At 45.8% G+C, this 14,647-nt stretch overlaps 1 protein-coding gene across 3 annotated transcripts in view; it reads right to left on the bottom strand.

The window, feature by feature from the left end:
- Positions 1-4,117: 4,117 nt before the first annotated feature.
- Positions 4,118-14,647, bottom strand: part of large1 (LARGE xylosyl- and glucuronyltransferase 1) — a 781,831-nt gene continuing 771,301 nt past the window's right edge. Inside the window, exons 14-16 of one of the 3 annotated variants that reach the window (XM_070900694.1) lie at positions 10,860-11,006; positions 9,636-9,831; positions 4,118-7,011 (exon numbers count right to left, since the gene is read on the bottom strand). In XM_070900694.1, coding sequence (XP_070756795.1) covers positions 6,814-7,011; positions 9,636-9,831; positions 10,860-11,006 — 541 coding nt within the window. In that variant the 3' untranslated portion in view covers positions 4,118-6,813. The remainder of the gene's footprint in view (positions 7,012-9,635; positions 9,832-10,859; positions 11,007-14,647) is intronic. The other 2 variants (XM_070900696.1, XM_070900695.1) reach the window with 2 other exon arrangements.

Below are 14,647 nucleotides of genomic sequence, written 5' to 3' on the forward strand. Positions count from 1 at the left end.
CCATTGGGATTCCAGGGGGAACTTGAGCTATTGAGTGGCAATTTTTAACAATGCTCCAGGTTAAGTAGGTGCCTTCTGTTGCCTACAGTAAAACAGTGACTACTCTTCAAAAGTACTTCATTGGCTGTGAAGCGCTTTGGGATGTTCTGAGATGGTGAAAGAAGCTATGTTAATGTAATTCTTTCTTTCTTTCTCTCTCCCACCTATAATATCTAATTTCTTTGGCATCTAAAATGGCCTCCTATTTACTCTGTCCCTCATCCTCTTAAAAATGCCATATGGCACCCTCATAGTTCTATAGGGATGGGGCACAACATTAATATCCAGGGCCTTAGACTTCTCGCCACAAAGACGTCCGTGGCCAAATGCAAAGCTCTCCGAAAGTAGCAACAGAAAAAAGAGCACCAGAAATGGTCTTACTTTCAATGTGCAGCCTGTACCTTTAAATCTGGCAGCCAGTGAAATGCAGCACAGCAGTTTGGGTGCCCTGCTCACTGACCTGCAGTGAGCAGAGGTGAAGAGACGCTAGCCGCAGACCTGAGTGACATAATTTGACATCAATTTAAATAAGATTTTAATGTCTATGCCCCTTCCTGGCGTGCTGCAGTCCAGCATTCCTGAATTGACAAAGTTTGGACACAGGAAATGAGGGGCGGGGCAGGATGAGAGCCTGAGTAACACTTCTCCTGTGTTGCGCTTGTAACTTGGTCACATATCAGACCCACTACAGTGGAATACCAGCTTTATTGACCTCTTGTTGAGCTACACCCCAAACTGAGCCTAGATAGAGCATGTTGGTGGGCTATTTGAATGTGGAAGGCAACACAGCTAAGCCTGATCCTGCTTTGACCCAACACCCCACGCATGCACTTGCTCGTTATTTCACTTGATAGTGATCAGGACTGATTTTCTCCCAGTCTCTCACCCAGGGGCTCGGAGGCCCAGTGTAATGTGCCCTGTCGGCGATTACTTCCTTCAGCCCGGACTGCCTACCAAACCTGGGGCCTTGTGGTGTGTGAGGCTCCATGCCACACTAGGCAGTGCCCTCACCCACCAGGCCTTTGCAGGAGCAACTTTTTTTGAGCCCAAGAGAAAAATGACCGCAGTTCGTTTATTTGCTCGCTGATAATCAATTGTTAAAAATATGAGTGTCATAAAAAACATTATTTATAAAAGTAAGGTGAACAGGGCTACAAGTCTCATGGATTTTTACATTTTTATTTATTATTCTGTCACTTGCACAATGACAAAAGACAGCTCTGCTTCGTGCCGACTGACCAGTTCTCTCAACAGTCATCCTGCCCATTGTGGTAAAGAGTAAAATCTGTTGTACAATGATTGGAAACAGCCCACCAGTCCTCCAGTCCACCCGATTGTCCACCAATAGTACCCTGAGCAGTCCGCCTAACTGTCCAACCATCCTCTAATGATGCTCCTAGCTGTGCAACAGTAACTACACTCCAAATATACTTAATTGGCTGTAAAGCGCTATGAGACGTCCGGTGGTCGTGAAAGGCGCTATATAAATGCTTTAGCTGTCCATATAATCCTCCAATGATGCTCCTAGCTGGACCTTCAACTGTGCTCCAATGAGTCAACATTTTTCCAGCAGTACTCTGAGCAATTGAACTGTCCTCCCCTCGCACTCCCAGTGATCCATCTATTCCCCAATCGTACTTCCAGCAGTCCAATGGTATTCCAAATAGTCCAACAGTTCTCCAATGGTACCCAGTATAGTCCAACAATCCTTCAATGGTACTCTTCCCACTCCACTCGACTTCCAATTTTACTCCAAACAGTTCAATAGTTCTGCAATGAATTGCCAAACAATTTAATAGTACTGCAAAAACCCAATGGTGACATAATTGGCCCAGTAATATTCCAACAAATCTAATAATTGAAGCAGGCCAACAGTGTATTAAACAGTCCACAGAATCCTCTTCCCATACAATCCTGCAGCTGGCCCGTTGGAGTTTCAAAGGACCCGAACTTGGTGGCCTTACTTCCCGCTGCCATCGAGTTTTTTGGGTGGTCTCCCCTCGGTGGCAGTTTCCACTAGGCCTCCCGCCGGCGGGACGGGAAGACCACCGGGAACCGCCCGCTGACGGCCGCTAGCGCACCAGGCGTGCAAGTGACCTCCCGCCCGCCGAGCTGGCAGATTCCTCTGAGCGGGAGTTGGCGGCAGCAGGGGGAAGGACCGTTGTGTGGAGGCAGGTCTAACCTCAACGGTAAGTATGAAGACCTGCAAAAAAAGGTTAGTGAACTTTTATTTTTTTGTTTTGCAGCGATTCATCTGGATGGGGTCCCTTGAATGTTTTCCAGTGCTTTTTTTCTGTGCAAATTTTTATTTTTCTGTGATCCCCCCTCCCGGGCCCGACTCAATCCTCGGCGGCACTTTGGCGAGGATTGTATTTGCCGCCGAGATTGGGAGCTCTCGCCCGCTGCCACCCAGATTCACGGCGTAAGTTGTTTTTTTGCTACCGGGCGGTCTTTGTAGATCTTTTTGTGGAATCTCGCTGGCAAAGTACCATCAGGTGGGCTTTTGGGTGGCCTTAGCATTGACCAAGTTCGGGCCCATTGAGTCCAATAGTGCCACAAATGTTTGAGTAACGTCAATAGTCCAATAATTGAAGCATTCCAATAGTGCCTCACAGTCCAAAGAATCCTCCAGTTGTATTCTCAAATAGTCCAATTATCCACCGCACTGTCCAATAATGATCCAGTTGTATTCTCAAATAGTCCAATTATCCACCACACTGTCCAATAATGATCCAGTTGTATTCTCAAATAGTCCAATTATCCACCACACTGTCCAATAATGATCGTGATTCTCAAAAAGTCCAATTATCCACCACACTGTCCAATAATGATCCAGTTGTATTCTCAAACAGTCCAATTATCCACCACACTGTCCAATAATGATCCAGTTGTATTCTCAAATAGTCCAATTATCCACCACACTGTCCAATAATGATCCAGTTGTATTCTCAAATAGTCCAATTATCCACCACACTGTCCAATAATGATCCAGTGATTCTCAAACAGTCCAATTATCCACCACACTGTCCAATAATGATCCAGTGATTCTCAAACAGTCCAATTATCCACCACACTGTCCAATAATGATCCAGTGATTCTCAAATAGTCCAATTATCCACCACACTGTCCAATAATGATCCAGTGATTCTCAAACAGTCCAATTATCCACCACACTGTCCAATAATGATCCATTGATTCTCAAACAGTCCAATTATCCACCACACTGTCCAATAATGATCCAGTGATTCTCAAATAGTTCAATTATCCACCACACTGTCCAATAATGATCCAGTGATTCTCAAATAGTTCAATTATCCACCACACTGTCCAATAATGATCCAGTGATTCTCAAACAGTCCAATTATCCACCACACTGTCCAATAATGATCCAGTTGTATTCTCAAATAGTCCAATTATCCACCACACTGTCCAATAATGATCCAGTGATTCTCAAATAGTCCAATTATCCACCACACTGTCCAATAATGATCCAGTGATTCTCAAATAGTCCAATTGTCCACCACACTGTCCAATAATGATCCAGTGATTCTCAAATAGTCCAATTATCCACCACACTGTCCAATAATGATCCAGTTGTATTCTCAAATAGTCCAATTATCCACCACACTGTCCAATAATGATCCAGTTGTATTCTCAAATAGTCCAATTATCCACCACACTGTCCAATAATGATCCAGTGATTCTCAAATAGTCCAATTATCCACCACACTGTCCAATAATGATCCAGTGATTCTCAAATAGTCCAATTATCCACCACACTGTCCAATAATGATCCAGTGATTCTCAAACAGTCCAATTATCCACCACACTGTCCAATAATGATCCAGTGATTCTCAAACAGTCCAATTATCCACCACACTGTCCAATAATGATCCAGTGATTCTCAAACAGTCCAATTATCCACCACACTTCCAATAATGATCCAGTGATTCTCAAACAGTCCAATTATCCACCACACTGTCCAATAATGATCCAGTGATTCTCAAATAGTCCAATTATCCACCACACTGTCCAATAATGATCCAGTGATTCTCAAATAGTCCAATTATCCACCACACTGTCCAATAATGATCCAGTGATTCTCAAATAGTCCAATTATCCACCACACTGTCCAATAATGATCCAGTGATTCTCAAACAGTCCAATTATCCACCACACTGTCCAATAATGATCCAGTGATTCTCAAACAGTCCAATTATCCACCACACTGTCCAATAATGATCCAGTGATTCTCAAATAGTCCAATTATCCACCACACTGTCCAATAATGATCCAGTGATTCTCAAATAGTCCAATTATCCACCACACTGTCCAATAATGATCCAGTGATTCTCAAACAGTCCACCGATCCACCACACTGTCCCATAATAATCCAATGATTCTCAAACAGTGCAAAGGTGCTTCAAATAGTCCAACAGTCTTTCACTGATTGTCCAGTCCACTACAACACTGTGCTCTGATCCAAGCAACCTGAGGCTTATATAAGCTAGTAATTAGTCTACAGTTCATCCATCATGCTCTCCCTGAGGACAGAAAGTGTTAAAGAAGGGTATATTTATTTTTTATACCTGAAAGATACCATCAGATTATTTGTGGGACACCAAGAAATTATGATCTTTTTTTGTCAGTCATTTGTACTGGTTGGTTCCATCAATATTTATCCATTGTGAGATAGGGTAGGGATTACAGGACAAACTGTACATCATGGAATCATCAAAAATACCTTGGCAGCTTCCACCACATGGGGACTGACAGCTTTCGAAAAGGGCACACAGAAGCACAAACTCAGACTTCTTATCAGAATATGATAAGACTTCAACAGAAAGGAACCGAGATATTGCCAACGGTTGATGCGCTCATCAACTGTCTGAAGCAGATTCATTCACGCTCGGGAGAAGAGACATTGGTACATTGAAACTGGGCAGGGTTTCTCCCGCACACAAGCACAGACTGAGAATTGGCCATGTAGGCTACCAAACCCTCTCCACTCCAACAGATCATGTACAGTTTGCACTATTGTGAATTCTCCCTCAATTTAGTTGACTTCTTGAGGAAGATGATAAGATAGGTTTGGATGAAGAAGGCCCATGTCCTTCCAAATAACATCCTACCATCTTCCCATTGCAGCTTCCAGTTGTTTCTTGCATTAACCTAGTGTCCCAACCTCAATCCCCATTCCTAGCAACCTGTTGATCTCCCTCTACTTCGAGTCAGCTTGTCCTAAATGTGCTCAATGAAATGAATCACTGCGGGTCTATGGAGAGAGCGGAAATGTCATATATTTGGGCAATCAATCCAATGAATTCAACACCACCAGCCTCATTGCCCATCCTAGACAAGTTACACTGCACAGTTCTGCTCTTTTTCACTCCTCAACTCGACTCTGACTTGAACATTAAGGGCAGCTCCATGTCCTTCATGATTTCAATTTTGACATTAACAATAAGGCTTAGAGAATTCAGCAGCTCCAATGAGTGTTGAGTACAGAAATCTTCCTCTTCAGATGCATCAATTTAAGCAATTGTCACATTTCATTAATTTGTGAAAAGGCCCAAATTGGAAACTTTAGGGATCGGGAATATATGTCAACACCTCCCCAGTCGCGACAAACCTGCCATTAATTTCTTTGATTCCAATTCACTCCTAGTGAACTCAATATCACAAATTATCCTATTGTTCAGTGATGCTGGCACAAGGGCTAGGACCTGTCCTTCTGATTTAGACAAGTTAAATAAGATTTTACAAACCAAGGCACGATCCTTGGGTAGAATCTGATTTATTTACTTTCACAGAAGTTGACAAACCACACTCCCACTTTATTTTTTATAACTGAAGCCTCAAAGCCCACTCTGGTAATTGGGAGGAGCGCAGTTTCGTGCTACATCAACCACTTGCTCCCAAAGTTCCACCTCCAATAAGAGTCAAAACTTTGCGGCAAGCTTTCCATTTGCCATTGGAAACACCCACCTTAGCTACCCTTGGGGACCCCCTCCCGAACCAAGCCAAGAACAGGAGGCGGAGTCTTATTGAATCTACACTCTCAAGTTTTGGACGGAGCAGGATTTGGGATGGCCGTCGCTGCCCAACAGCCTAAGGGCATTGGCATTGCTTTTACAGCAGGGCTGAATCCTGACCCTTGAACCTGCCTGAGGCAGCTGGGAAATCAGAGTAGTGCAGGAACCTACGAGGATTAAGAATGGCAAAAAGATGGTAAAGGAAAATCAACATTGCAGTAGCTCGTTAATGCTAGTTGCTAAGTTACACCAACCCAAGAACAGCACAGCTGTTACTGGTGGTCTCCAATGCATCCGCCTATTCTTGTTTCTTTTGTGTGTGCGAGGCCACGACCACAAAGTGTTAAGCTCTTGAAGGGGTGCACTCGAGGGTGAAAGCCCTCTGAACAATCAAGGAGCAACGTTGCGGTGGCAGCTGTGCGTTAAAGCCTGGACCATCCCGCCCTCCTATCTGCAAGAGGCTGCGTGGACACTGGTGACCCGTCTTAAGGGCAAGGCGATAAGATGGGGTGGGACGGTGGAGAGGCCTTAAATAGCGAACGACAGGAATATTTTAACACGCCTTTTGGAGGACTCAAAGTAAGCTCTTGTAGGTACAACTCTTCCATCCAAATCCTGACCGTTGGCGGGTACACACGTAAATTTTGGTTTTGATTTTTGCACGACTGGCTGTACACAGCACCCCTATTTCACTCCTCGCAGTGTCTCAAGTGAAGTCGGTCGAGGACAGTCCGGGGTCTCAGCTGTTGTTTTCGGCAGTTAGGTATTTGAGCGCCGCGAACCCATAGCGACGCGACATGTCCTGCTGGAACTCTTCCTTCAGCGTCTTCAGGCAAATCCGATATTGCTTGTTGGAACGGAATTTGGTGATGTCGAAGCTGGGGGCGTGAGGCATGTGGATCATGTAAGCGTTGGGGAGCACGATAAACTCATATTCCTGCAACAACAGAGAGAGAGACAGGTGGAGAGCATCCTGTTAGATATGTTTGTGTAGGCACAGAAGACTGTCGGAGCGAGCCTTTGGCTTAATGGTAGCGTCCCCTACATTACAACAGTGACGACACTCCAAAAGTACTTCATTGGCAGAAAAACGCTTTGACACGTTTGGTGGTTGTGAAAAGCATTACATAAATCAAAGTCTTTTTTCCCGCCTCCAAGTCAGATGGTGGCAGGTTTGAACCCCGCTCCAGGAAAGTTGAGACTAGAATAGGGTCTCTAAATACTGGGCTGACATCCAGCGGGAGATGTGTGTCTGGTTAGAGCGATCGCTGGCTCAGGGGTAGTATTCCCACCTCTGAATCAGAGGGCTGGGCTCAGGTTCCACTACAGACAGTCTCGACTCTCAATACAGGGTTGACATCCAGCGGGGGTACACAGGTCTGATGGGCACAGGTGAACCCCACCGTTAAGGGTAGGTGGGCCGCTTTGGCCTCGGCAGCAAGCCCCCCCCCGCCCTCCCTCAATAGGAGAAGGTACCCCAAAGATTAAAAACCGCGAGGAAGGAACGAAAAACTAACTCAAGTGTGAGACCTGAGTTAGGACCTGGCCCAGGGTAGCACACAACAGATGAATGGACAGTAGTGACTCAGCCTTCAGGTATCAGAAGAAAGCTCCCACTGCCAGGAATACAGATAGCCACTTCAACAAAAAAATGTGAGGCCACAGCTAGAGTACTGTATGCAGTTCTGGTCACCACATTACAGGAAAGGTATGATTACACGAGAGAGGGTACAGAGGAGATTCACGAGGATGTTGCCTGGACTGAAGAATTTTAGCTATGAGGAAAAATTGGATAGGCTGGGGTTATTTTCTTTGGAGCAGAGGAGGCTGAGGGAAGACCTTATTGTGGTGTATAAAATTATGAGGGGCCTAGATAGAATGGATAGGAAGAACCTATTTACCTTAGCAGAGGGGTCAACAACCAGGGGGCATAGATTTAAAGTAATTAGTAGGAGGTTTAGAGGGGATTTGAGGGGAATTCTTCACCCAGAGGGTGCTGAGGGTCTGGAACTCACTGCCTGAAAGGGTGATAGAGGCAGAAACCCTCACCACATTTACAAAGTACTTGGATGTGCACTTGAAGTGCCGTAACCTACAGAGCTACGAACTAAGAAATGGAAAGTGGGATTAGGCTGCATAGCTCTTTGTCAGCTGGCGTGGACACGATGGACGGAAATGGCTTCCTCCCGTGCTGTAAATTTCTCTGATTCTACAATACAGATTCAAATCTCAGAAGTCTTTCCACCCCATTTTGTTCCCCTCCTCTCCAGCTGGGGTACACTTCCTCAACCACACAGCCAGTCTTCAGAGTGCTGGCAAGGCTATTTGGCCATGGAGTGCATGACTGTCGAGGCACATTCTGAGCTCAACTGACATTTCTGTACATTTACAGGAGTCACTAGACACTGCCCAGCAGTAGGAACCCTGGGTGATTTATTTCCTTCTCAGGTCAATAAAGCCCCAATTGTAGGTCCCCTATCACCACTCTGTACAGGCCAGGGATCAAGCCTGGACTGCTCTAGCCTACATGGCTCTGTTTACCAATTGAACCATCGCGAGAGCTTTAAAGAGAAGCTATTCAATGGTAATAAAGTCAGTTCCTTAGAGAAATTCTATATTTTGGAATTAAAAATGTAACTTAAGAGTTTAAATTTAAATCCTGACGGTTTCTATGAGGACAAAGTGCCACCTGTTCATATAACAGAGATTCTGGGCTGTCATTGGATCTTGATTTCATCACAGAATTTAATTACCCTAATGTTACCATTAGGATTGCAGTAAAGTGTAATGATGGGAGGGAGGTGACATTCTTTTTACTAAGTCTATTTGAACTGTCAAAAATTATATACCGGCAGTACAATTACAATTAAAGGTGGACATAAAAATGGCACTACTTCAAAGAAGAGCAGGGGAGTTATCCCCGGTGTCCTGGCCAATATTTATCCCTCAATCAACATAACAAAAAAACAGAATATCTGGTCATTATCACATTGCTGTTTGTGGGAGCTTGCTGTGCACAAATTGGCTGCTGCATTTCCCACATTACAACAGTGACTACACTCCAAAAGTACTTCATTGGCTGTAAAGCACTTTGGACGTCCGGTGGTCGTGAAAGGCGCTACATAAATGCAAGTCTTTCTTTTTTCTGCCCTTCCAAATTTGGGCTGTGTCTAGAGAGAGCATTCTGGGGCAGAAAGACAATGACACATTGGAGAATGAATTAGCGACCATATAACGGAGTTATATTCTCAGAAATCTCACGCTCCTACGGAGCAAGTCAGACATTTTGATATTTTATCTTAGAAGAGGAATCTCAACGCCTCTGAGGTGTGTAACTTAAAGGTGAAATATTGGGAAAAAAAACTGCTGGCGACAACGATGGGAGCAATTTGAGATGATGGGTCAATAGTGGCACACATGAAGCATACTGCGCATTAGAGTATATCAGCTAAAGGGTGATTTTCTCCAGTCCATACATCTTTCAATGTGATAAATACAACAGCTGATGGCACTGTTCTGACGATACGGTGTTTGCCTACGGATGCCGATCGGATACAGTACCTGCGCATCCAGCTCCATGACATGTGCGACTTTATTCCAGCCAAACCCGACGAACCTTCTGTCGTACTCCGGACAGTCCCGCCTTACTACAACATAAGGCTCAAAGTCTGCCTCCCAGTCCACGTGGTAGGGGGTGGTGGCTGTCCGCCACTTGGCAAAGTTCGTTGGAGCGTGACCCTTAGTCCAAACATGATACCTGCAGAACAGAGTATGGACCTTGAGTCCGAGGTGTTCTCAGTGGGGAAGGTAATGCAAGTTACAGATCTAGGGGCTGTGTTCATGTGAATGGGATTTGCCCACTATATGTGATGGCCGGTATAACAGGGTAGCAAGAATGCTCCTTTTGTGCAGTGAACTTTCACCCAGTCCACAGAGGGAGGGCTGAAAGTGGAGCAACGTAGTCAACGTGGTTTACAGTTAAATGTATTCATCTGGGATCATTTATCAACAAATCATTCTGTTATAGTTCAGTTCTGATATTTTTCATTATAGCACTGGTTAGATCCCTCTACACTGTCCCATCAAACACTCCCAGGGCCGATACAGCACGGGGTTAGACACAGAGTAAAGCTCCCTCTACACTGTCCCATCAAACACTCCCAGGGCAGGTACAGCACGGGGTTAGATACAGAGTAAAGCTCCCTCTACACTGTCCCATCAAACACTCCCAGGGCAGGTACAGCACGGAGTTAGATACAGAGTAAAGCTCCCTCTACACTGTCCCATCAAACACTCCCAGGGCAGGTACAGCACGGGGTTAGATACAGAGTAAAGCTCCCTCTACACTGTCCCATCAAACACTCCCAGGGCAGGTACAGCACGGGGTTAGATACAGAGTAAAGCTCCCTCTACACTGTCCCATCAAACACTCCCAGGGCCGATACAGCACGGGGTTAGATACAGAGTAAAGCTCCCTCTACACTGTCCCATCAAACACTCCCAGGGCAGGTACAGCACGGATTAGATACAGATTAATGTTCCCTCCACACTGTCCCATCAAACATTCCCAGGGCAGGTACAGCATGGGGTTAGATACAGAGAAAAGGTCCCTCTACAATGTCCCGTCAAACACTTCCAGGGGCGATACAATTGCTGAAATCAAATGTAACATATTTTATACATATATATTGTATAAAAATCCAGCTTAATACATTACATATGATTGTATACATGTGGTCATATATGTGTTATAGGTATAAAAGATATCACCTCCTCAATCATTACCTAAAAGTGAAGAGCGTCCCCATGTCTAACATGGACAATAACTCCGCTTTAGATTTTGGGAAGGACAGGCGATAGCGGAGAGTCTCAAACGCTGGCACAATTAGAGCTTTCTTCGTGTTAGCCATATCAAGCTGGACAACAGACTTCCTGCAAGAGAAGGACACACAGAGTCTTCAGAACTACAAACAATTCAGATCGCACGATAATATCCAGGGCACCACGTATGAGAAGGGGAAGAGGAGACAGACAGAGGAGGCATGGGGGAGAGAGGAAGAAGACATGAAGGAAGTGAGTAGACGGAGGGAGAAGAAAGACTTGCATTTATATAGTGCCTTTCCTGACCTCAGGTCATCCCCAAACCCTTTACAGCCAAGTTAAATACTTTTGTGAAGTGTAGTCACTGTTGTAATATAGGAAACACGACAGCCAATTTGTGCACAGCAAGCTCCCACAAACAATGAGATAATGACCAGATAATCTGTTTTTTAGTGATGTTGGTTGAGGGATAAATATTGGTCATGACACCGGGAATAACTTCTCTGCTCTTCTTTGAACAACGCCATGGGATCTTTTACATGCACTTGAGAGAGCATACGGGGCCTCGGCTTAATGTCTCATCCAAAAGACAGCACCTCCAACAGTGCAACACTTCCTCAGTAGTGCACTGGAGTGTCAACCTAGATTTTTGGAGTAGGACTTGAACCCACAAACTTCTGACTCAGAGACAAGGGTGTTTCCCACTGAGCCAGGCTAACACCTAAGGAGTGAGGTGAATGTACGTGGGAGGGGAGAGCGAGAGAGAGGCGGGAGAGAAGGGGTGCAGGGAGGAAGGAGGGAGGGGGAAGAGACAGGGGAGATGGAGGGTGTGACCCAGAAGAGGGGAAAGATGGAGGAGAGAAGGGGGAAAGATAGAGGGAAGGAGGAAACGGATGAGGGAGAGACAGAGGGAAAGAAACAAAGAAAGAGGGAGGGGCAAAGGAAGAGAAAAAAGGGGTGGAGGGGCAAGGAAGTAATTAAATGGAAGCTGGAGCAGGAATGCAGAGGTGGACTGGAACAGAACAGTGTACGGGAGACAAAGGAGAAGATAACACAAGTGCAGTACAGCACTGCTATTGCAATGAAATGAGTGTGGGTTTGAACGTCAGAACCTAAAATTTCAGCAGGCTAGAAATTACTGTTGGGAATAATAGCAGGTCAACTCAACGCATGCGGTAAAAATTCCTGCGGCCATTACTTTAATGGAGACATTTAAAATGTAAAAAACAGGAGGACAGAGGAGTGCCCCGCGGAGAAGAGTGATAATCAAGTACCGGCAATAGTCATTACTGGCCCATGCTCTTCAATGTGACACTTCCAGCGGCTGCAGTACCGACACGTTCCTGCAGGTGATGCTGCCGGCCCATTGAGCAGAAGAATGTGCCCATTGTTGCTGGGAGGGTGAGCAGGTCTCCCCTCATTACTGCAGGTCTGAGTGAGTATTCCCTGGGGGAATCGCACGGTGCGTGTCAGGGAACCAGGGGCTGGGGGTGGTCATTTAAAACCCCACAGCCATTTCATGCTGTGGCTCAGTGAGAAACACTCTCGCCTCTGAGTCAGAGGTCGTCGGTTCAAGTCCCAGGGACTTTGAGCACAAAAAAAGCCAGGCTCCAGTGCAGTACTGAGGGAGTGCTGCACTGTCGGAGGTGCCATCTTTCGGGTAAGACGTTTAAACCGAGGCCCCATCTGCTCTCTCAGGTGGACGTAAAAGATTCCATGGCACTATTTCGAAGAAGAGCAGGGGAGTTATCCTCGGTGTCCTGGCCAATATTTATATCTCAATCAACATAACAAAAACAAATTATCTGGTCATTATCACATTGCTGTTGTGGGAGTTTGCTGCGTGCAAATTAGCTGCCGCATTTCCCACATTACGACAGTGATTACACTCCAAAAGTATTTCATTGGTTGTAAAGCGGTAGTCGTGAAAGGCGCTATATAAATCCAAGTCTTTCTTTCAAAAGGCTTTCCCTATTTACATATTGAGAAAACAACGTGGTGAAAGGTGTTAAAGTGCAAGGCGTCACCAGGGGTTACAACAGTAAATGTGAGGTGAGAAACATCCACAGGTACAGAGCGGGAGGGGCCGGGAAGAGGGAAGACTGAGAGAAGGAAGTTCTGCGGTTTGAGGCCTTAGGAAAAGATGAGTTACAGCTGGGAGACGGTGCGATGAGTCCTGATATCAGCACCATGAGGATGCAGGGAGCAGGAGGTGTGGCTTAGGCCCAGATTACGTTGGGCTGGATCTGAACACAGACTACAAACTGAAAGGCCAGTGTGTAACCCATTGCACCAATCTGTCCCTCTCTCTGATCAGCTTTCCGACAGCTGAATATTTACCTTGCGATTCCTCAAGATATTCTATTGAGACGCAGTTCTGTCAGAGTTAAGAGTACTGTGCACAGTAATGGTCTTCATTTTACAACAAAAGGATATAGAGACACTGGAGATGGTACAAAAAGATTGACAAGGATGATACCAGATCTGAGAGGTTATATTTATCAGGAAAGACTGGGGCATTTTTCTCTAGAAAAGAGAAAGCCGAGAGGTGACCTGATAGAGGTCTTTCAGATTATGAGGGGGTTTGATAGGGTAGCTGTAATGAAGACCTGTGGGAGGGACCAGAACTAGAGGCCATAAATATAAGATAGTCACTAATAAATCCAAGACAGAATTCAGGAGAAACTTCTTTACCCAGAGAGAGGTTAGAATGTGGAGCTCAATACTACAGGGAGCAGTTGAGGGGAAGCTAGATAACCACCTGAGGGAGAAAGGAATAGGATATGTTGATGGGGTGAGATGAATGGCCTGTTTCTGTGCTGCAGACTCTATGGACGGAATTTGAACCTCAAAAAACAAGCTGACTTGAGGTTGATGGGATGTTAACGAGTTAAAAAAATGAAATCCCGACCACAATCTGACTCCAACCCACCCACTTACGGTTTTAACCGAGGCGGGACGGGGGTGGGGCTGGGGGCAGCCAATCCGCCTATTTAAATATTACCATGAGGCTGGCTTGTTTTATGGTGATCCTCCATTTCAAATTTAATTCTGGCTGGCCGGGTTTCCCCAGGCCTCGGGGAGCCCAGCAGCTAAAGGAAGGCGGGGACTGCTGGACCCCCGCCCGCGGTCCCTCCCCTCCCTCCCTCCTCCCTGGGGCCGAGTGTTGCAGGCCTACCCGCCTGCAACCAGCCAGCCTCTTCATCTAAGAACATAACGTAAGAAATAGGATCAGGAGTCGCCATTTGGCCCCTCGAACCTGTTCCGCCATTCAATAAGATCATGGCTCATCTGATCCTGGCCTCAACTCCACTTCCCTGCCCGTTCCCCACGACCCTTGACTCCCTTATCCTTCAAAAATCTGTCTATCTCCGTCTTAAATATATTCAATGACCCAGCCTCCACAGCTCTCTGGGGCAGAGAATTCCAAAGATTCACGACTCTCAGAGAAGAAATTCTGAAACTGGCTGGCTGCGGGTGGAAACAGAGCTTTGAAATGTTAATGAGGCCCTGCCATTTAATTCGGTCAGGGCATGCGGATAATCCATTCTCCAGGGGCTCCCGACCGCTCTCTAGCCCCCAACCCCATGCTCCACCCCACCCCCGGCTTCCGACCTGCCTCCAGATTAAAATTCCGGCCGATGTAACTTTACGTAATTATATTTCAAATGCTGGCGCCATTCAGCCTGCTATTTGGGCAATGTGTGGCAACTGTGACCTTAGCCTGTGTAAAAGCTCGTGCTCTCCTTAAA

This window comes from Pristiophorus japonicus, chromosome 15 (genome assembly GCF_044704955.1).
Source record: "Pristiophorus japonicus isolate sPriJap1 chromosome 15, sPriJap1.hap1, whole genome shotgun sequence".
Classification (NCBI taxonomy): domain Eukaryota; kingdom Metazoa; phylum Chordata; class Chondrichthyes; family Pristiophoridae; genus Pristiophorus; species Pristiophorus japonicus.